The following is a 22,288-nucleotide window of genomic DNA, read 5'->3' as shown; positions in this document are numbered from 1 at the left end:
GCTGGGGGTGGGAGAGTGCAGCAGGGGCTGGACTGTGTCCAGCAGAGGCTATGGGAGCATGGGGCACCGCTCTGGAAGGAGATGCCTGGGCTGCTTGGCTCCAGCTCTGATCGGGCTGGTTTCATAAAGAGTCAGATTTGATGATTTGTAATATCCTTTATCATGACAAAATCCTGTATTTCTTACATGCAAATCGTAAGAAGAGAATCTGTACAATGCCCAAATGAGCCTCCTTCACCATATCAGCAAATACCACTCTAGACAATTAAATATATATATATGTATTTCATTCCCCATGGTCAAAAAGCTAGATTGATTCCCTCTTTCATTTGAATGCTTTCTAATGCAATTACTTATATACTGAGTCAAGGGTAAGGAGGGGTAAAATGTTTTAGACTTATTTTGTCTATGTGCTTTTGGGTAAAATGCAAATACTGGAGAGCCATGGATAAGAATCTCTGTAGGTCAACTCAGCATTCTTCTACAGACGTTCAAAGCTCTAAATGCATTTCTAATGGTATTGCAGTTGTAATTATACAATGCTACAATTTAGCAAATAATCACATTTAGTAGGAAAGGAAAAATGCCTACTTTACAGTGTCATGGTTAAATAATTTGTGACACCCCTTTTGAAAATGAACCAGACATAAAAAATACTGTTCTCCTATCTTTGGTATTTTCCCACTTCCTGTGGATAAACGATTTCCAAGCCTTTTCAAAAAAAAAATAACCATGGAATTTTTTGTGGATGAAAGACTGTCAGAATATTAGCTCTTAGGATAATGCATTCACTCCTAACAAGGAGGACATCACAAAATCATGGGGCAGGGGGGCGTTGTGTGTGCACGCGTAAGCAACACAAAATCTCTTGATGTATGGTAAGGAGGCAGTCACAGAAATTTGCATTAAAAATTTTTTTGTACTTAAATATATTGTGCTTCTTGTTGGTAGGTGGAATCAAAGGATTCAATGAACCAGTCTAGAAAATGATATATCTATTTTAAAAACTGATCATGAAAGGAAACTTCAATGTTTTCACAAGTTTAGACTTATTTGGTTGAAAATATCTTGTAACTGTTTCTCAACTTACCTATTTCATCTTTAATTTAACTACATGCAGTAGAAATCGACAAACCAGAGAATGGCAAGAGAATTACTGAAACCCACGTACAGAATTCTCAGTTTTAAACAATTCTTATTTTTTTTTAATTAAAATGAAGTCTATAGGGGCACCTGGGTGGCTGAGTCGGTTGCGTGTCTGACTCTTGATCTCGGCTCAGGTCATGATCTCATGGTTTGGGGGTTTGAGCCCCACATCAGGCTCTGTCCAACAGTGCAGAGCCTGCTTGGGATTCTCTGTCTGTCTCCCTTGCTCTCTGCCCCTTCCCCACTTGTGTGTGAGTAGGTGTGCGCGAGCGCTCTTTCTCTCTCAAAAGTAAATAAAGAAACATCAAAAAAAATTTAAGTCTTCAATGTCAAAGCCTGGGGAAATTGTAGAAGAGGGTCCCTTTTAAGGTTCTAGGGTCCATAGTGTAGTATAATTCAGGCCAGCTGTTATTACTGCTTTCATTAGAGATGCAGGTAATGCTAAATTCGTGCACAATATATCCCTAAACTTTTATATATGTATGTAAACCATACATTATATTACGTATAATCTACTATGCATTACCAAAGCTTAACTAATTAAAAGGCTAAAATGCTACATTCTGAAGCAGAGGAAATACAAACTGACCAAAATTCCTGCAAAATCTTGGATCCTCATTTTGCTTATTTCAGGACCCCATGAAGATGCCCAGGTACTCTACAAAGAAGACCACGCCATCCATCCTCTAAGCTTCTCAGCCTAAACCAGATGTTCCAGACTTTGCACCTCTTTCATTCTTCCCCAGTTCCTTGAAATCCACCCTGAGCATTTCTAACCTGAATTTACTAATCCAAAACACCATATATTGCTGAAAGAACATCGAGGTATAGTTGCATTCCATTAAGTGTAAGAATCACCTGTGGCACAAGATAAAACCAGATTTTGATTCAGGAAGTCAGGCGTGGTGTACAAGAATCTGCATTTTTAAAGAATGCCACGGGCCATTCTGCTAAGGACCGCCTTTAAAGAAATCAATGGGCTCCCCGTTTCTTAGTTTTGCTTTGTTTGTTTGTTTGGTTTTTTTCAAAATAATTATCACTCACCAAGAGTCCATCATCTCCTTAAGTAATCTTTAATTGGAATCTGTTTATCTTTTCCAGACTACACCCTCTTCAAGTTACAAGTACTGCAAGATTAGCATCAGGTCGGCCTGGTCCCTCCTGCTGCAGCCAGCCTGGCTTCAAGACCCTGAACAGCTGCTCTGACCATCTGTGAGGCTGCAAAGGCCAGGCCTGCCTTATCCTCTTTGCTCACACTCATCTGATAACCTCAGCACAGTGAGCAGGACCAGCCTGGGCCCTCTATGGATTAGATCTGCTCCCTTGTATGGGACTGGGGTGAGGGTGGAGAACCTTCCTGGGGACATACATTTATGATAACAATACAGCTTTTGTTTAAATGACTTTTTGCAGCTTCACCTTTGGGAGGTGTCCCAGAGAATAAGGGACAAATCTGAAGTTATCTTCAGCTACATCAAAACATCATTACCTTTTGAGGCTAATTTTGATTTCTGGAACTCAGGAGTCAGTACCAACTGGGGATTCAGTAGTGTTTCTACTAAAACCGTGATAACGGATTCTGTTCATCATCGATTACGTACTAAGCCCCTTGGTGGTACTGTAATGGCTCAACGCGACTAGGCTGAACTACATTTCCCAGAAGGCATCTCCCTGTATGTTTCCAGGTAGCGTGGGCAAGGACTGTTTCTTCCAGGTGATTGATAACCTACCTGCACAACTTTCTGAGGCTCGCAGCAATCTGTCACTACCCTCTAACAGATCTTTTTTTATTTAAACACACTCTGGATAGGTGCTTTAATGCACTGAACACACTGATAGGGGCTTTCTAAAGCTGTGCTGATATCATTTCCTGATTGACCTTAAACACAGTAGGTAAATTTTGAGTTTACTGAGCCTGACCAAGAAACAAATATCTCCCTACTATAGTAGCTTGTTATTGAACTACATTTTATCCCCAGCTTTTTTTTTTTTTTAAGATTAAACCACATACCAGTTCTTTGCTGCTTCCATCAATCATTCTAAATATACAACACAGTCTGGCAGATACATAACCTGCCTTCAAATTTTTCCATCAGGATCCACAGTCGGTCCTTTATTTCAAGGATCCAAATTACTGAACTTTTCCAGTCTTCCCTAGAACTACGGGTTCCTTTCTTTAGTTATCATCATAAATGTCTTGACTACCTCCTTCAAAACATCTGTCACAGTCAAAAACATGTGTTTCTAACATTGTTTTATCTCCATGAGTTCCTATTAAAGTATCATGTGTCTGACTTGCTTTTAGTTCAATTTAAGTAAAATTTGCTGGGCTTTGTTCTGCATAACAGTAACACATTTTTATGCTGGCAGGAAACATTTTTATGCTGGCGAAAGGTCTACTCTCTCTCCCCAGCTGCAGGCTAAGATTGACGGGCTGACCTTGAAAGAGAGTTCGGCTGGGGTAAAATGAAACGTGTTGCAACATGTCCCCCCTATGATTACTCCTGCTCGCTTGCTTTCCTGCTTTCCCAAACTGCACCAGAAAGCAGTATCATTCTTTCATAGTCGCACCTGGTAACTTGACACTTGCTGTGACACCTTTCTACTGTTTATTTCCAATGTCTCAATTTTCCACTCTTCTAAAGGGCTTAGTGTCATCTGGAAGCTTGGCACTTTCCCTCTGTGCCCAGGGCTGCAGATGACTGATAACAACATTAAATAAGACCCATCTTAGTTCCAATCTCTACATAATGCTCACCATTTAAACGACTCCATTCAAAGAAGTGCCTGTTCTCCTCTACCCTTTGTTTTCTTCTGTCTGAACTACTTCCTTCCTTTTGACAAAACTCATCTCTTCCAGTCCCAGTGTGTCGTTGCTGTTGCAGGGCAAGGGAGGGGAAGATGGGCAGAGGCTTTCTGGAAGTTTGAGTGAATCCTATCCATGGACTCTGCCATGTATGTCTGGTTGGTTCACCTCAAACCGTTCCAGTATCAAATTAAGAGCCAGGCTTCTGTCACTAAGCTGTGTGACCATGGGCAAAGTCCCTTTATCTGCTTGTTTCTGTTTCTTCCTCTCTAAAATGAAACACCTTGCCTCTGTAGTGCGTGGTGTTTGGTGTTTAGATATAAAACTATATTCTAGGGGCGCCTGGGTGGCGCAGTCGGTTAAGCGTCCGACTTCAGCCAGGTCACGATCTCGCGGTCCGTGAGTTCGAGCCCCGCGTCAGGCTCTGGGCTGATGGCTCGGAGCCTGGAGCCTGTTTCCGATTCTGTGTCTCCTTCTCTCTCTGCCCCTCCCCCGTTCATGCTCTGTCTCTCTCTGTCCCAAAAATAAATGAAAAAACGTTGAAAAAAAAAAATTAAAAAAAAAACTATATTCTAGTAAAGCTTGCTCTGTCTTGATAGGAGGCAAACGACTCTTCAATAGATCATGTTTGCTTAAGATTTCAGTGACTTTTTTTTTGGCCTACAGAACATTTGGTACCTTTCTGATGGATGGAATCATTTATGGGTAATCAGAACAAGGCAGATATTGAAAGCAATAAGGAGAGGAAATCCGAAAAACTTGAGCTACATCTTCAGAACAGAAAGTACAGGGCAATGTAATCTAGCACCCCAGAGTGATTTTACACAGAAACAAAGTTTTCAAATGAGTTCTTAAGGGAAATGATACTCCCATATCCAGCTACAGTCTCTGGCAGGTGGCCAAAGTGGTAAGACAGCTAGATGCTGAGTGGCATGAAACCAGCTGGGCCAATGAGAAGGTATGAGTTGACCCAAGTACTTCAAGTTATACAGACAGACCAAGTATCAGTGGCCACAGTCGAAATGCCCACAGGACCAGTCAGGTCACAGGAAGAGAGCAAATGTCGTCAACTGTAACACCATGGGCAGTGCAGGAAGTGGGGTGAACCATATAGCATATGCCTATATTACCACAAGGCATCCAAATCCAATTAAAAACAATTTTTTAATGTTTATTTATTTGTGTAAGAGACAGCACGAGCAGGGGAGGGGTAAGGGGGGAAGGGAGACAGACTTGACGAAGAGGGCTCTGTGCTGACAGCAGAGAGCCCGATGCGGGGCTCGAACTCACGAAACGCGAGATTACGACTTGAGCCAAAGTTGGATGTTTAACCTATTGAGACACCCAGGCAACCCTCCAAATCCAATTGGGGAAAAAAAATGGCCAGGTGAAACAAAACCTACTTACTGGTAGACCCAAATCAACCCTCATTGTACCCGTTTACCATCTCTGACCTTACGGGAACTTTAGCCCTCTGGGTTTTTTTGCTGACATTTCAGTGGAGACTAAACCCCCTGTTGCTCTGGAAAATGCTGGGGAGTAGGGGCACATATGGACAGATGTATTTTTCTGGCAAAGTAATGTAAAAGATTCCCTTTATTTGATGGACGAAATCTCTACTCATTAGTAATGAAACTTCTGTTAGAAACACAATCCTTCTTCAGAGGATAATAACAGTGCCCGCTTCATAGGTCCCAGTGAGGACTGAAAAAGATAATCACTTAAGATATTTAGTGCAGCCCCTCACACATATGCTAGCTGCTATCATTATTATTATGAAATGATATCAGGTGACAGAAGGCAAACTACATTCTCCCACAGAACCCCACAGAGGAGGTTTCCAAGTCTGGGGTGGGGTCAGACAACCGCCTCACCATAAAGGATGATGAAGGATCCTGTGCTTTCCAGACCGTGCTGCTGCTCAAACACTGGGGGCCTCTGTGATGTACGAAAACACCACATCTGTCCCTTCCCTCTCCCTTCCCCACCCACTCAACCCCGACCCAAGGTCCCGGTGCTGAGACTCCAGGAAAAAGGGAGAGCAAAGGATTCTGAAGCACTGACTCCCTGGGTTCCCCGCCCCTCCCAAGATTTTCAAAAACCTATTTTGAAACGAACACACCGTTCACAATCCCACCCATTGTAATGATACCCCTACAAATCCTAAGAATCCTTTATAAGGAAGTGGATGTCTTTTAAAAATCCAGAGAGCATAGCTGGCATGCTTTGACATGACAAAACACCTCTTCCCATAGCTTCTGTTTGTTTTCCCCTCTCTCCACCCCTCAGCTGAAGGTAAACACTGGTGCCTGTGATCATCATGTTCTACTCAGTTTTGGAAAAAAAGGCAAAAAAAAAAAAAAAAGAATATCCTAAAACGTTAATCTACGCTCGATTACAAATCTTTGTTATTTCATGGATTGAATGTATAATCTTTCTCAGTCTTCTGCAATGTAACTCTGATGAAGAGCTATTTTGGGGGACACCTGGGTGACTCGGTGGGTTGAGCGTCTGACTTTGGCTCAGGTTATGATCTCATGGTTTGTGAGGTCAAGCCCCGTGTCGAGCTCTGTGCTGACAGCTCAGAGCCTGGAGCCTGTTTCAGATTCTGTATCTCCCTCTCTCTCTCTGACCCTTCCCCACTCACACTCTGTCTCTTAAAAATAAACATTAAAAAAAAAAAACTATTTTGGGATCAATGACTAAGTGAATGAACAAATTTATCTTTGGAAATAAAGAAACCCACAAAGAATGCAATTAGGACCCTTGCTTAAGAAATTGAGTTATTTTCGGGGCACCCGGGTGGCTCGGTCGGTTAAGCGTCCGACTTCGGCTCAGGTCATGATCTCACGGTCCGTGAGTTCGAGCCCCGCGTCGGGCTGTGTGCTGACCACTCAGAGCCTGGAGCCTGTTTCAGATTCTGCGTCTCCCTCTCTCTCTGTGCCTCCCCTGTTCATGCTCTGTCTCTCTCTGTCTCAAAAATAAATAAACGTTAAAAAAAAAAATTAAAAAAAAAAAAGAAATTGAGTTATTTTCAAAATGGCTTAACGGGAGCATGATTTTTGTTTGCTTTCGAAAAGTTCAGGATACATCATCAAATACACATTAACCTATGATTGCAAATGAGGTAATTTTAACACTTTAAAAGCAAAGGTTTTTTGGGTATTCTACTTCACCTATTTGGGGGGATACTTTGCTTTACGAATGATTAAAACATACGTAAGTACATTTTGCTTTATAAAGGGTGAAAATCAAATGTCAGGTGCATTAAAGAACCCTAGCATTCCATGAATTCCATGAAGGCTTCTTTTGAAATATGAATGACACTTCTGACCTATTTCCTTCTGAAATTTGGATTTTTCCATTCATTATAGGACACCTACAATGAATAATAATGTCAAGTGATATTATTAAAATATTCTGACTTTTTATTACTATTTATTTTCTCTCCCCTAAAGGGAAAGAATAGTAAAAAAACAAAAAACAAAAAACCCAAAACCACAGATTATGTTTATGTGTTAACTTCATTTTATTTGTCTACACTTTGTTTTTCTAGTGGCAGCAGGTTGCCTAAATAGCTAACAACATCCCTGCATATCTTGCAAACTCTTTTTCCTGGAGCATGGGGGTTAGAGAGTTGGACAAGAAGCCCCATGTATTTGGAAGACTTGAACAATGAAGCAGTGGCTAAGGCGTACTCTTGATTTAATTAAGAGACACATAAACTTTGCAGAGTCCTTTTTTCACAATAAACCATGAAGAAATCCTAGTTGAGGAATGAGAGGCACTCATCAATCAGCTTCCCTATAGGAGATTAAATTTATTTTATAACAGACTGTAGGATTTTCCAGCGAGTCACATCCAGGAGCAGAAATGGTTACCAGGGTCACGTTTCTATTTTCTATTTTCTTATTTGCATAGATAGCGAAAATTTTATTTTTGTTCCAAGGCAGGGTTTTGTTTTTTTTTAATTTACTTTTTCTCTTTGATCACACCTGTAACTGTAGACCCAGATCCACCCTTCACTAAGAGTAACTACAAAACAAGAGTAACAACTAACAAGGTAACAACAAAACAAGAAGAGAATGAATAGTGGTGCAAGGAGGACACTGTCCTGGGCGGGACTGGCAACCTAACTCACAGGGTCTAGTGAAAAATAAAAATGCTGGGTCCGTGGTTCAAAAATTGTTAGCAACTCCAAGAGGGCCCCAGCAGAGCATTAAGCCAGGGGCAACGGTCTTTCTGAGCACAGGGCTGTGTAACTCACTGCACAGGTCACAGGCCCATGAAGCTGGCCCTGGTTTTGAAAGACCCTTGCCAGGCCCTCTGGCTTTCACCAAAACACTGAGAAAGCCTTCTCCAGGAGGTATGTAGGGTCAGCAACGTTCCCTGTAAGGCCAAACTCAAACTGCAATAAATCAAATACATGGAAATGAAACTAAAAGCTGCTTGGAGATACAGCTCTTTGCAAAAGAGGGGGACTGTGGAGATGTGTACATTTCACGTTCTCTCTGACTGGCAAAGTGCCTAACAGGGAAAGGTGTTTCATAATAGTTGAAATGCAAAATAGTGCAAATAACAACTAACATTTTCATCAACTAATCTTTTGGGGAGCAGTTCTTCCCTTCAAGGCTTCTCTGCTTATTACAAACAGCCATTTTCCTCTCTTGATCCCATTAAACGATACATTACCCACCCAGAAGAATGTTTAAGGTTAAATCCTAGTATCAATGGCATCTTAAAATATCTAAAATATCTGGCAGAAACAACTCTGTTCTCAACTATCAACAGAGAAAGAGAGAGAGAGAGAGAGAGAGAGAGAGAGAGAGAGAGAGAGAGAACAAGTTCCCATTCACCAGCTGGAGCTGGCCAGAAGAGGATTTGCCATTCTCAGCAAATTATATTATCTAAGGCGGACTCATGCTGAATCTTAAGTCTGACTTGAAGGGAGTCCCTGTTTCCCAGCCCAAGGGCAAACTTTAAATAGCCATTAAAATGACATTTCAAAATAATAAAAGAACTCAAAGAACCGGAGGAACAAAATAAATGGTGTTGTAAAAGGAAATGGAAACATTACCATAATTAGAGCTTTTAAAAGAGACACTTTAAACATTGGGTGAACGCTGACTTGTTTACAATAGCACTCAAGGCGCATTGCAAGAGCCTAAGCGGGGACAGCACTGGTATTTACAAGAAAGGAAAGGTGAAGAAAGCTTTTGTAAGGTCACTGGAACGACTTCCTGAAACTTAGTTAAAGAAAAAACTCAAAATACCATTTTGGCCTTGATGGGAATTGTAAGGTTTCAACTAATTTGGTTTTGCCATCAATGCCATATGCCCAAATATGTAACTGGAGGGAAAGAGCCCCCATGATAGTCTAAAAACTTACTAACCTAACTCCCTTGTCACTCACCGTCACGAAGAAACGCACCCCCCCTCTTTACAGTACCTAAACAGTGCAATTTTCAACGTGGGCATTTATTCCCAGTTAATGGAATGACATCTCGTCCAGCAAGTTCTTCCCAGGCAGGAACTTCATTTAACCTTGAAGAATGCCCTATATGGGCCCAAGCAGAGATCGAGTACTTCCTAAGTCCTTTTGATAACGGGAAGCCAAACCTAGCGGGCTAGCATTCAGCCTCATGGACCAGTACTTGAGAAGCTGCACAGAAGAACCATGAGCTTAGAAGTAGGGAGCCCTAGTGAGGCTGAGAAGCTCAGAAAACACAGAGGAAGCACCCACTCGACAGAGGGAGCTTGGAACAGGTCCCACAGCCCTGGAATATCCACTAGATGTACCAGATGTGCTAAGTCTGTCCTTGGCGAGGGGAGCAGCTGTGCTGGCTAGAGCACTGGCTTCCTGGTTTTGCTTCTACACAGCCAGGAGGGTGGGCAGCCACCCCACGCCCCTGCCCCCAACAGGCAGGCTACAAACCTGTCCTGGAAAAGAAGGAAAGGTCATCTGATTTCATCAGGACAATCAGAAGATTCTTTGCACCATGCAAATGTACCATTCAACAGTGAGCAGTGCAAAGACAAACATGTTTTGGTGAAAGAAAAGTGTCTGAGAATTAAAAATTTTAGAAACCACAGGGTCAGCAACTTACACTTTGCAGCCTAAATTCACCTTGAAAAAAAATTACTCTTTTCAACTCTTTCGTATTGAAAAAAACTAAACAGGAGCTTCCTCGCTGGAGAGAAGACCTGGAAAAACCCCAGAGCGAAACTAAAAGCGTAACCTTGGCCAGCACTCTTCTGGCTTCCCCTTGCTATTATTAAGTATCCTTCTGTTTGACGACGAATTTCTCCACTTCTCACAAACCATCTCTCTTCTTTCTGTGGCCAGAAAAATCTGAAAACCCTCTGTTTATACTGAGCCTGTTGCTATGCAAATCATTAAAACACATTACAAAAATCTTTCCTTTGAGTCAGGAAGAGAACATAATGGGGAGAGAGGAATCGCGAGCAAGAGTCCCTTCACTGAACAGCAGAGCTGGTGGAAAGGAATAGGGGGAGCAAAGTGGAAAAAATTACGGTGGTCCCATCCCTTGAGTCATTTTAACCAAAGTGGGAAAACTAACATTTTTAAAGCCCCAAGGTAATGTATCTTAGACTTTGGAGTGGGGCTAACAAACCCTGGTCTTAATCTCTTTAATTCCTATGGTTTCATGACTCATCTTCCATCTGTCTACTAGTGTCCTTTGTATCAGCTTTTTTGCACTTCTGTAAGAATACCGAGATTTTTTTCCTTCCGTGTGTATGCCTATGTGAATTCTCCTTTTGACATCTTTTGCCTTCTTGTTCAATTATCACCTAAATGTTGGGGCGCCTGGGTGGCGCAGTCGGTTAAGTGTCCGACTTCAGCCAGGTCACGATCTCGCGGTCTGTGAGTTCGAGCCCCGCGTCAGGCTCTGGGCTGATGGCTCGGAGCCTGGAGCCTGTTTCCGATTCTGTGTCTCCCTCTCTCTCTGCCCCTCCCCCGTTCATGCTTTGTCTCTCTCTGTCCCAAAAATAAATAAAAAAAAAAAAGTTGAAAAAAAAAAAAATTAAAAAAAAAAAAAATTATCACCTAAATGTAGGGCTTGAATTGTCCATTTCTTCTCCAACTCAATCATAGTACCTCGGCAGGTTTCCTTCTCTTATGAAGACATTTGTTCTCCGAAAATCATATCCAGATGAGACGAGACACAGTATGTCAAAATTAATGTCAAAAAAAAAAAAGAGCTTCTCAATTTTCTACTTAAAAAAATATGGACTTGATCATTTGAAGAAAGTAAATCACCTTCTTGAACAGTGTGCAATCAACATCATTCTCAAATTTTTGTTGTACTGTTCCCAGGACTCTATTAACCTGCAAGTTTTCAAGGGTGGAACTGTCTGGGGACAAGAAATGAAGCACAAACTTTTAAATACATCCTCCTTCCACTGCTATGTATCTTGAGATATGTGTGTTCACAAACACCCCATCCCCCCAAACAACCTGAGTGCTAATTCTAAATTCTTTTTCCTTATTCAGAAAGAAGACATGGCCGGGCCCTACTAATGCTATAGAACCTGTTTTCTTCTCAAATAGAAGTAGCCAAACCTTTGCCAACATGTGTTGGGTGAAAACGAGTTTGGTTGGCTCCAGACAAAGGCTTACTTTTTAAGCGCAGATGGCTGAATGGTTGCCTCCTCCGAGGGCTTGCCCACAGTGAAAGACGGATTCCTATTTCTAATCTATGCAAATATCTTACTCTGCGGGGCATCACAAAGACTAACTGTTTTGTGTCCGACACTGCAGATCCCAGGTGCAGCACATCTCCACCTCAGACGCCTGGTAACACGGGTGTAACAGCAAATGGCTTAAGAGTTAGTCACTAACCCGCTCCTAATGAATGTTGTTGGGGCCTTCTGTGAAACATTCCTCTGGAATCCTGCCCTATCACCGCTGCTTCTCCTTGGCTGCTCTGCCTGGAAGACAGTTTCAGTATTCAGTTTGGACCCTGATGCTTCTAAAACCTCCCAAGAAGGCTCAGATCCCCACAGGCTCCTAAGGAGCCCTGGTAGCATTCTTCACCTTGAGTTCAGCTCATTTATTTGTGTCCAACAAGAAACCCAGGAACCTTGTTCATTTTAAAATGTCATTCTGTCCAAACCAGGGCTCCTTTGCACTCCAGTCTATATGCCTACAACCCACGGTACAGCTCACGAATCACACCTGGGTCGCTTCCCAAGTATATGTCATTCTCTCTCCTCCTTCTCCATCAATTCTCCTTTCTTTACTTACACCACTTCTCTCGCTTATTTTCTCATCTCCCCAACTAAAGTCTTTCACTTGCTCTGATGTCCCTTGGCACATTCCAGTTTTAGGGTTCCTTGGAGCAACAAAAATTTCTGTAATGCTGGAAAAAACCCCACAAAACCAAAAACCCCCAACTCCTCATGCTAACCTAGCTCCTAACTTTAAACGTTCTTTGCCATAAAGAGAAGGTCATACCTAACATATATACAGTTTAGTTCCATGTTTAAGCCTAAAAAATGTCCTTCAACATTTTGTTTTCTTTGTTAGTTTTTCTGATCAAATGACAATAACAGAGTTTGCTTCAAAAACCTCAGTTGGAAAAGATTTCATTCTCTCCTTATCAAAGTTCATCTTAAATGAACCAAGCTAACTGAGCAAAAAAGAAATTCTAAAGGAAAAGGAAAGAAGTCCTACCAAATCTCCAGTCCCAATAACCCCTACCATCAAAATTCCTACTTTATAACTCAAATTTTTGAGATTTAAAACACTTTTTGTTTCAGCTTGTGAATACAAATATTGACAGTCAAATAATCTGGCATTAAGTTTACTTACCTGGAAAATCTAAAACCGCAAAGAGCTTTAGAGGTTAACTAATTTGTTAATTACCAAGTCGGGATGAAAATCAGAACCACCCGAAGAATATCATTTATTTTAAACAATATATACTCCTGATGCTCAGTCCTAGACATTTCAATTTAGACTTCTGTTACAGCCCTAGAATCACATTTATAATAAATGCTCCAGGTAATTACAATATAGCAAGCCCTGGTCTGTTTGAGAACCACTGATCTAGTCCAACATCCTACCCAATATGGCGGTCTCCTCTCCAAGACACCACCCCATCTACCCACTCAGTGCCACAGCACTTCCATAAACTAGGACACTCACCCTGTTATAGGTGTGCTTGTGCACCTTTTTATGGCTTTACTTATTAGAAACTGTGTTCTTATGTTGAGCCAAATAACCAAAGTCTTTCAACTCCTTGCACTTCACTTATTATTGGCCCAAATTTTGCGCTCCAGAGTTAACACAGAATTCCCCCCCACAAGAGAGAGAGAGCAAGAGAGAGGGAGAGAGAGAATCCCAAGCAGGTTCCACACTGTCAGTGCAGAGCCCGACGTGGGGCTCAATCTCACAGACCATGGGATGATGACCTGAGCCGAAACCAGGACTTGGACACTTAACTGACTGAGCCACTCAGGGGCCCTAAGCCTTCATTTTTCTAAGCTTAAACAACCTTTTTTAACTTCATAAAGGACAATTTCTGAGTCCCTTACCTTTTATTTCAATTTCTTCTCCTTAACAACTGACCTTACAGAATAAGTCTGTCTAGAGTAACAACACTTCGTTTTTTTCCTACAGACTGAACTTTGCCCAATATGTTTTAATTTATAGTCTGCGTTTCCTCCTTGTTACCCACTGCCTTGCATTTCACAGTCCAAAAGCCATGAATCAGCAAGTACTTATTAACCTAATGCTGTGTTCCCGACACTGTGTAAAGTAGTCAAGGAAGATTCAGAAGCCAGTGGAAACTGTCCCATTTAGAGGAGTTAATAACTTTGTGCACAGAAAAGAAACTACATAAGTGAAAAAAACCGGAAAACAGTGCACAACAGTTTCCAACCAAGTGCTTCAAATGAATGATACCTGAAAGATGGAACACAGGTTTTCTGGTCAGGCTGTGAGCTATTTCATGGCCTCTGCTGACAGAAATACCACCTATTTAACAATAGTTTTTATTTTAAAAAGAAAAAAAAAAAAAGAAGATGGAAACTATCACCTTAAAATGGACATAAAAATTTTAAGTGCTTCCTATTTTAAAATCTTGGGGTACCTGGGTGGCTCAGTGAGTTAAGCATCCGATTCTCAGTCTTGGCTCAGGTCATGATCTCAGGGTTCGTGGGATCAAGCCCCAAGTTGGGGTCCTTGATGTCAGCGTGGAGTCTGCTTGGGATTCCCTCTTTCCCTCTCTCTGCCACTCCCCCTTCCATACACACACACACACACACACACACACACTCACTCTCTCTTTCTCTCTCTCTCTCTCTCAAATCAACAAACTTAAAAAAATTTTTTTAATAAATAAAATAAAAATTTTAAATCTAAGAAACCACACATGCAATAATCAAATACAATATTCCTACTTTGTAGTGTGTTATTGGTACTGCTTCCTAGTACTCTGAATGCCATGAGCCAAGAAAAACATGGAAAGTAGAAGCTTGATGTAATTCTCCTTATTACCAGAAAGAACCATTTGATGAGAAGACAACCCCTCTGCATATTTTAATGGAAAACTCTTACCAATAAGCGAACCGTACTAACACCAACCAACACCAACTGCTTCATTCATGGAATCACTGACTATGAGACTTTAGAAACATGCAAACCCCTCACTTTACAGATAAGGGAAAAATACCACTTCACAGATGGCAGGTGGTTTCTTCCAGGCAAGACAGCCAATGAGCAGGAGGGTGGGACCAATCCCAGGTCTCCTCTCTACCGACGGCTCCCTGTCTCCTCCTATTGTGACCCAGGACAAGCAAAACTCTCACCCTTCTCAACATTCTCCTCAACTCTGCTCCCATCATTAGTTATGTTCTTAATCCTCAAATCCAAAGTCTGATGCTACATTTTGCTTGGGAGCATATTAAGGGCAAGAGTAGAACAAAGAAGTATTAGGTGGTTAATTCTTTTTTTTTTATGCTTATTTTTTTTATTTTGAGAGAGAGAGATTGAGTGAGCGAGCAGGGGAGGTGAAGAGAGAGAGAACCCCAAGCAGGCTCCATGCCATCAGCACAGAACCCGATGCGGGGCTCAAACCCACAAACCGTGAGATCACGACCTGAGCCGAAACCAAGAGTCGGATGCTCAACCAACTGAGCCACCCAGGCGCCCCGTAGATGGTTAATTCTTTATTAAATTCTATCCCATCTACTCTACCCATAGACTCCAACTAATACTTCTATGCTGCCAGGCACAATGCTCTACTGGCTCAGGATCACTGCTACCTGACTAGCATCATAGGGAACCACCGGGGTTGGCACCATGGATTCAAACAACAATTCTAAAGCTGTGAAGCAACGGGTAAACAATCCCCAACTACTCCACCCTCCCTCCCACTACACCCACCTACACCTACACACCCCCCAAATCAGCCAGCTCATCTACTTCATCTGAAGCCTCACAGTTGATCCACGCCCTTATGCACAACCCAGAAAAAAATGCACCTACCTTGTGGCCTCCTGCTGAAGCCATGACACATTTGGCACATAGAACATGACTCCGAAGAAAAGCAGAGGCTCGTTAGCAAATTTGTCCAGATGTTTCTTCAGAGGTTTCTCCAGCTCCACCCATCGCGCTTGCTGGCTCTTGCTGAGAAACCAAAGGCCAAAGTAGTGTGTCTAGACGAAAGAGTAAAATAGCATCAGTCTATGTTTATCAGGGGTACCCCCAAGACTGCACAGGAGAGCAAGACTCTGACGCCCTATGCCACGTTTGGTTTCCCAGTTCGGACACGAGGATCCAGCATTTACTTTCTGACTTTAGGACAGGCCAAAAGAAACCACATGCACACAATCCACAGGGGCTATCCGATATAGTATCCATAGCCATCGCTGCTGTTGGTACATGTGGGTACTGATGCACCGGTGTTTGGGAAGGGGGTGGGGTGCAGGGGTGGGGACAGGGTTGGCTTTTTTCCTACGCTCTCAAGGCCGACTTTCCTGTGGCTTCTGAATGCCTCGTGATCTCACGTGGAACATGCTGGCAAAGGCAAACACAGTTCTTGCACCTGCTGCAAAGTAACTTGGTACTCAACTCCTAAGACAAAACCTTCTGCCAAATGAGAGCTTCCACATTGCAGGATATTTCCATACAGTACCAGATTTCAACGGAAAATTGATTCACTCCTTTTGAGTTTTAATGAAGTACTTTCAAAAACATCAGCCTCGGCCACTTCATTATACATGAACTGCAGCAAATCTCTCCCCCATATCAAGCTTTGAGAATGGAAGGATGTCTTCGCAGCTGCCAGGGGAGCCCCTGGTGGCTGTTCTTGGCAGATTACGGTGGGATTTGATAGATGAAAGTAAGATATTCACCCTCACACTTGAAGCCTCAACCAGTTTAGTTTTGAACAACGTGCTAAATGATTAAAACAGGTACTTTTATGCATCCAATCTTGTCTTTATATTAATTCACACTAGGATTTCAGGATTAGCACAACAATCACCAAAAAATAGATCACCGCTTTTGAAATTTTCTTTTATATTTCAATTATAGCTTAGCACAGTTTACAGCACACCTGGAAATTTGCCTTCAAAAGAACGTTTTCATTTCGATGTTTAATTTCCAAAGGCATTCTTGTGCTGATGTTCCCACTCCAGCTGGCTGTCCCATCAGCGGTATCACAGATCAATCCCTGCCACAACCCTACCAAAATCTGTACCAGAAGTCTTGATTCTGACTTCCCTAGAAAACCAGGCATGTCCTGCCTACTTAAGGCTACAGACCAAAACACTCTCAAGGATATTTTCAAATGCATGTACTTTCAGATGGGAGCAATGATTTCCCCAGCTTTGCTCCATGATGTTTTAAAAACGTTATTTATTTTTGAGAGAGAGAGCACGACCAGGGCAGGGACAGAGAGAGAGGGAGACACAGAATCCGAAGCAGGCTCCAGGCTCTGAGCTGTCAGCACAGAACCCAATATGGGGCTTGAACCCACGAACCATGAGATCATGACCTGAGCTAAAGTCAGATGCTTAACTGACTGAGCCACCCAGGCGCCCCTACTCCATGATGTTTTAAAGGGCAAGCTCACATAAGGAATCTATGCATCCCTTGAGCAACAGAATGCCAACACACAGAACCAAGGTTATAGCTCCATCAACTTGGACAAGCTGCCTGAATTCTGACCCTATTTTGTTCACTTCCCAGCTTCGGTGAGTCTGTTGGTTGTTCTACTGTGACTGATGACGTAGAGGAAATGAAATGTGGCTGAGTAGAAAGAAGACGAGCTGTGAAGTCTATCCACCTCCAGGCACTTGCACTCACTGTCCTAATAACCCTATACAAATTCCTGAGGCTCCAGAGGGTCAGAGCTCCCATCTATAAGACGGGGTCGTACTGCTATCATGCACAGGCTGTGAGGGGTATCAGGGACATCGTGTCTGTCCACTGTGCCCATGGCACGTGTAAATTAACTGCTTCGGGAATGGTGCCCTCTGTGGCTGCTACTATCATTATCAATCATCGTCACCATCGGTAAATGAAAGCAGGCAAGCCTCAAGAAATCTTTTTCATCAGCACTGCTAGCATGCCTATGAACCACAGAATTAGAGGATAGAGGTTACCTGGAGATAAATGAAAAAAAGCAGGCAAGAGTAGAAGCTGGAAGGCCCATAAGTAACATAAAAACCTAAAAGATGTAAGAAGAAAAATCATCACAAAATAGTCCCTCCGCTCAGATGTGCTTTAGTCTCACAGGTGTTTATGGGACACTGGAACATCGCTCTGATGCTGTCCTAGGGGATCTATGATGTAGGCTTAAGCTAACCTTAAAATGAGGTAATCTGGGTACTGAACAGACCGTGTGAAAAGGGCCCAAGGCAGTTCTGCATTATACTGAATTCCGAACGGACACAGTGTTGTGTAAGGGTATGTCACTGCATTTTGGGTGGCTAGGAATGAGTCTGCATATAATAAATGAGGTAATATATATAAACAGTGACATGCTACGTAATAGTTATTTTCTTTGGAAAAGAAGCCCTTTTATAAGCCTGGGTGGAGAAAGGGAGGGACAAGCTTTGCAGTTGCTTAACAGGCCAGCCATGATTTATTAACTTTCACTAAAAGCAGTCCTGACATTAGAGGGTATAATTTCATGATCATACTTCATTCAAATTACAACAGTCACTCAAATTAGTAACATTCAAATTAGAAATGGTCCACATTAAATGCATAAACATCCTATGATCAATTTTGCCAAAAAAAAAAAAAGAGTTTTGGGTTTTTTTCCCCCCCAGAGGACACAGACTACCTGAGTGAGCTACCATGCCTTTATCCATTGGAGTAACTATATTACTACAATATTACTACTCAAGAAATGGGGTGTCCAGCATAAGGCAGAGCTGAGAGAGGCGGGTAACCTGGAAGATACAGTTCCTACCTAAGAGGCCAGAATAACCAGTTTTAGAAGCACTGAACTCAGGGGCGCCTGGGTGGCTCAGTCGGTTAAGCCTCTGACTCTCGATTTCAGCTCAGGTCATGATCTCACAGTTTGTGAGAGCGAGCCCCACATCGGGCTCTATGCTGACATTGCGAAGCCTGCTTGGGATTCTCTCTCTCCCTCTCTCTGCCCCTCCCCTGCTCACGTGCATGCTCTCCAGGGTGCTCTCTCTCTCAAAATAAATACATAAACATTTTTTTTTTTAAGTGCTGAGTTCAGTTATCTGGTGGGAAGGAAAGTCCATTTATGAGATCCCTAACCCCACACCATTTTGTGAAGCTATGCCCAAAGTCACCTTCTCTATTCCCACCCTGCCACCCCCACCCCATTCTTCCTCTAGCTATATCCCTGCCCTGGAGTATTCAACAGAGGAGAGAGACTGTCTCAAAGTTCTTAGCCTGCTCTATTTAAGTTCACGATGCAGCACGAGTTTATTCTGCCGTATCTTACGCAGTGCCTCTCAGGAAATAGCATCAGAAACTAACCTCTCACTTAAACCAACAAGTGCATCAATCAACTTCCTGTGTATTAGCCAAGGGACCATTAATCCCCTCAGGCCCAGCTGAGACCACACCAGGCTGGTTCATAACTGACTTGCCATCAACTCCAGCTGAATTCTGAAAGCTGAGCTTCCCTGCTAACCACTGCCCCATGATTTAGGAGAATGTGGTAGATGATTCCAAACAGAAACCACCTCCTCCGTGGCCAGAAAGATCCCATCATATTGCCCGAGTACATACCCCCAAACAGTTTTGTTTAATCTCTGAAGCTCCAAACATCAGCCAGGTCTGGCGAACCCTCACGATACCTCTGCGTGAGCTATTAATCCCATTTTATTTCTCTAGTTTTCTTTAGAAAATGGGTCTGGTTACCTTGAATTCTGCAGTGAGCTCACTGCAATGAAGGAAAAAGAAGACAGACGAACCGGTACCCAGGGAGAGGAACCCCATCTGTGAATCAATGACTAAAAATGCAATACTGAGAAACAGTGTAAGGAAAGACACACTAACATGACATCTTCATAAGAGTAGTTTCCTGGTCTATTTGCTTTGGAGTTTCTCATTTTAACACAGGAAGCATAAATGTATGCGCGCACTCAAAAATATGCTAGTTTCTTAAGCGGCAGATTTGTGTGTGAATATTTTAGTGCCAAAGTAAGATCCAAGCACCAGGAAAAAAGATTCTAGTGAATAAAGGCCTTTAAAAATAGTCTGGGGGTGTTCTGATTTGTTTGTTCATTTATTTGCAGAGATAGTGGAATCCCCCACGTTAGCTGTGACTAGGGGAAGATTCTTTTTGAGGAGTTTGCTTTTCCAGTTTTGTGACCAAAGACGCATCTTTCATGCTATCTGCAAGGGTTACAGATGCAGTCTTGGCAATGACCAGGGATTAAATCCATGATCTTATCTCAAGCGTTTTGAAGAGTTAATCATCCAGAAGCAAACATTTAAAATATCTTGCATTACGCTATAATTGGTTGCCTGTCATACCCAGTGCTTCAGTTGTAAATTAAGAAACAGAGAGTTGGTGTACCTCCACATAAAATATACAGGAATTACATACAGGCATTAAAACTTTCACTGAGGCATGGAAAATACTTCAAAAGATGATTATAAGCAGGCTCTGAAACGGCACTTCACGCTATTACATTCCAACGGCTTTGGAAAATAAACCACTATACATCAGTCGGATGACTGTAAAAAAACAACTTGTGTGCAATCAACCTCTACTCTGGGTAGGTCTGGGATTTCTGGAACTGACACGTCTATAATTAACAACTGCACCCCCTTCATTTTCCTAGCCAATCTTTCACAAAAGTAGAGGAAAAGACACTGCAGAGTCACATCGACCCAAGAAGCAAACCTCCTAACCAAGAAAAAAAAATCACTCTTCTGAGGCTGTACAGCTCACTCAAAATATACAAAAAGATGAAGACTTACGAGTTAAGACAGGGGAAATTACTTCACCTACAGTCTCTTGTATCTAGAAACCAGACACGGGTGCCAGGTTGCCTCAGAGAACGGACGTTAAGCTAGTAAGATTTCACGTTATAATCTTTATACAGACAAAAAGCAACACAAAATTCAGAGACCAGACATCTCTCCCGCAGTCTTCTTCAGCTGATTCTTAATCAATGTTATTTTAGTCCACTGCAAATACAAACGTATATGGATAAGGGGAAGCAGGCTCCAAAACACAGCAATTTCCACTATTATCAACAGGGCCAGGAAATGAAGTATTCCATTTAACCGAATACTCTTATAATTGCACATTATGTTGTTACCAATGCCCAAAAGATTAGCATAAAATCAGACCATACATATATCCTTAATGTAAGTTCACTTAAGCTAGTCAAGATTCAGTATCTTTATAAACTCTAGCTGTTATGAGAATAGCAAAATGTGGGTCATTCCTACTGTGGCCCACAGCTTGGCATAAATCACCTTTGAGTTCAAACGCAAATATAAATTTGCAAAAGAACAAGGGGATAAATCTGAGGACAATCACCCACCCTATGAAATGATCAGGGATTCTTTTTTAGGCTCCTTTAAAAACCAGAGCTGTCAGTCTAGTCTTAAGGGAGGTCCAAGAGTTATCAAATTCAGCATTCTCAAGAATAGATTCTCTGTCTTGAATAGAGTTTAACTATGAAGGTACCTTTGTGAAATTACTTATTCTTCCTCCACTTATGATTCTCTAATTAAAAGCAGAGTCAGGGGGCGCCTGGGTGGCGCAGTCGGTTAAGCGTCCGACTTCAGCCAGGTCACGATCTCGCGGTCCGTGAGTTCGAGCCCCGCGTCAGGCATCTGGGCGGATGGCTCGGAGCCTGGAGCCTGTTTCGGATTCTGTGTCTCCCTCTCTCTCTGCCCCTCCCCCGTTCATGCTCTGTCTCTCTGTCCCAAAAATAAATAAAAAACGTTGAAAAAAAAAAATTTTTTTTTTAAAATAAATAAATAAAAGCAGAGTCAGGAGTATCCCTCAAGAAAATAATTCTAGCAGATTTCTACATTTTATTAGAATCCTTTATATTCCAATAAAATTCTTGATAGTCATTATTACTATTAACATGGCCTCCTTGCCGCTCTTAGCACTGTTTAGTAGAAATATAATGTAAGCCACATCTTCAACTTTAAATTTTCTAACAGCTACATTTAAAAAGTGCAGAGAAATGAAATTAATTTTAAATTTCATTTAAAATAGTGTATTCAAAACAGTAGGCTTCCAACATGTAACTAATATAAAAATGTGAGATAGTTTAACTTTTTTTTCATACTAGATCTTCAAAATCCGATGTGTATTTTCATACTTACCGCACATCTCAGTTCAAACTAGCCACACTTCAAGTATTCGATGGACACATGTGGCCAGTGGCTATCCTAGTGGACTATACAATCTTAATAACTATGCAAGGAATTGAAAGAGTTTTGGCTCAATGTATGATCACGGCTTCTAATAATTCAAGCCATCTAAAAATGAAACCAACAGATTTATAAAAGGGTCAGAGCCCCATCTTTGGAAGGGTTGTGTCACAGTCCAGACAGCCCATGTGGTGAGAAGACTGCCATATTGAGTGCCTCCAAGTGCCAGGCTCTGTAATACTAACAACTGACAAAACTCTTTTAACCCTTCCAACAACTCATGGAGGTTGCTACTTTACCATCTCCATTTACAGATGAGGAAACTGAGGCACAGAGCAGTTCCATAACTATCCAGGATTACACTGGTGATAAGCAGCAGAGGCAGGACTCAAAGTCAGGCAGTTCTCACAGCCATGAAACCTGCTGCTTCTCTGTGCAATTATTTTTAAAATGTGAGAATTAGT

General features: G+C 42.0%; 1 protein-coding gene across 3 annotated transcripts in view; it reads right to left on the bottom strand.

The window, feature by feature from the left end:
* The window catches only part of PTPN14 (protein tyrosine phosphatase non-receptor type 14), a 173,512-nt gene that overhangs the window by 73,360 nt on the left and 77,864 nt on the right, over nt 1-22,288 (bottom strand). For all 3 annotated transcript variants that reach the window (XM_058700655.1, XM_058700652.1, XM_058700653.1), the window contains exon 3: nt 15,468-15,637. In XM_058700655.1, coding sequence (XP_058556638.1) covers nt 15,468-15,637 — 170 coding nt within the window. The remainder of the gene's footprint in view (nt 1-15,467; nt 15,638-22,288) is intronic.

This window comes from Neofelis nebulosa, chromosome 15, assembly GCF_028018385.1.
Source record: "Neofelis nebulosa isolate mNeoNeb1 chromosome 15, mNeoNeb1.pri, whole genome shotgun sequence".
Lineage (NCBI taxonomy): Eukaryota > Metazoa > Chordata > Mammalia > Carnivora > Felidae > Neofelis > Neofelis nebulosa.
The sequence above is the reverse complement of the archived record's forward strand: the minus strand, read 5'-3'. Positions and strand labels throughout refer to the sequence as shown.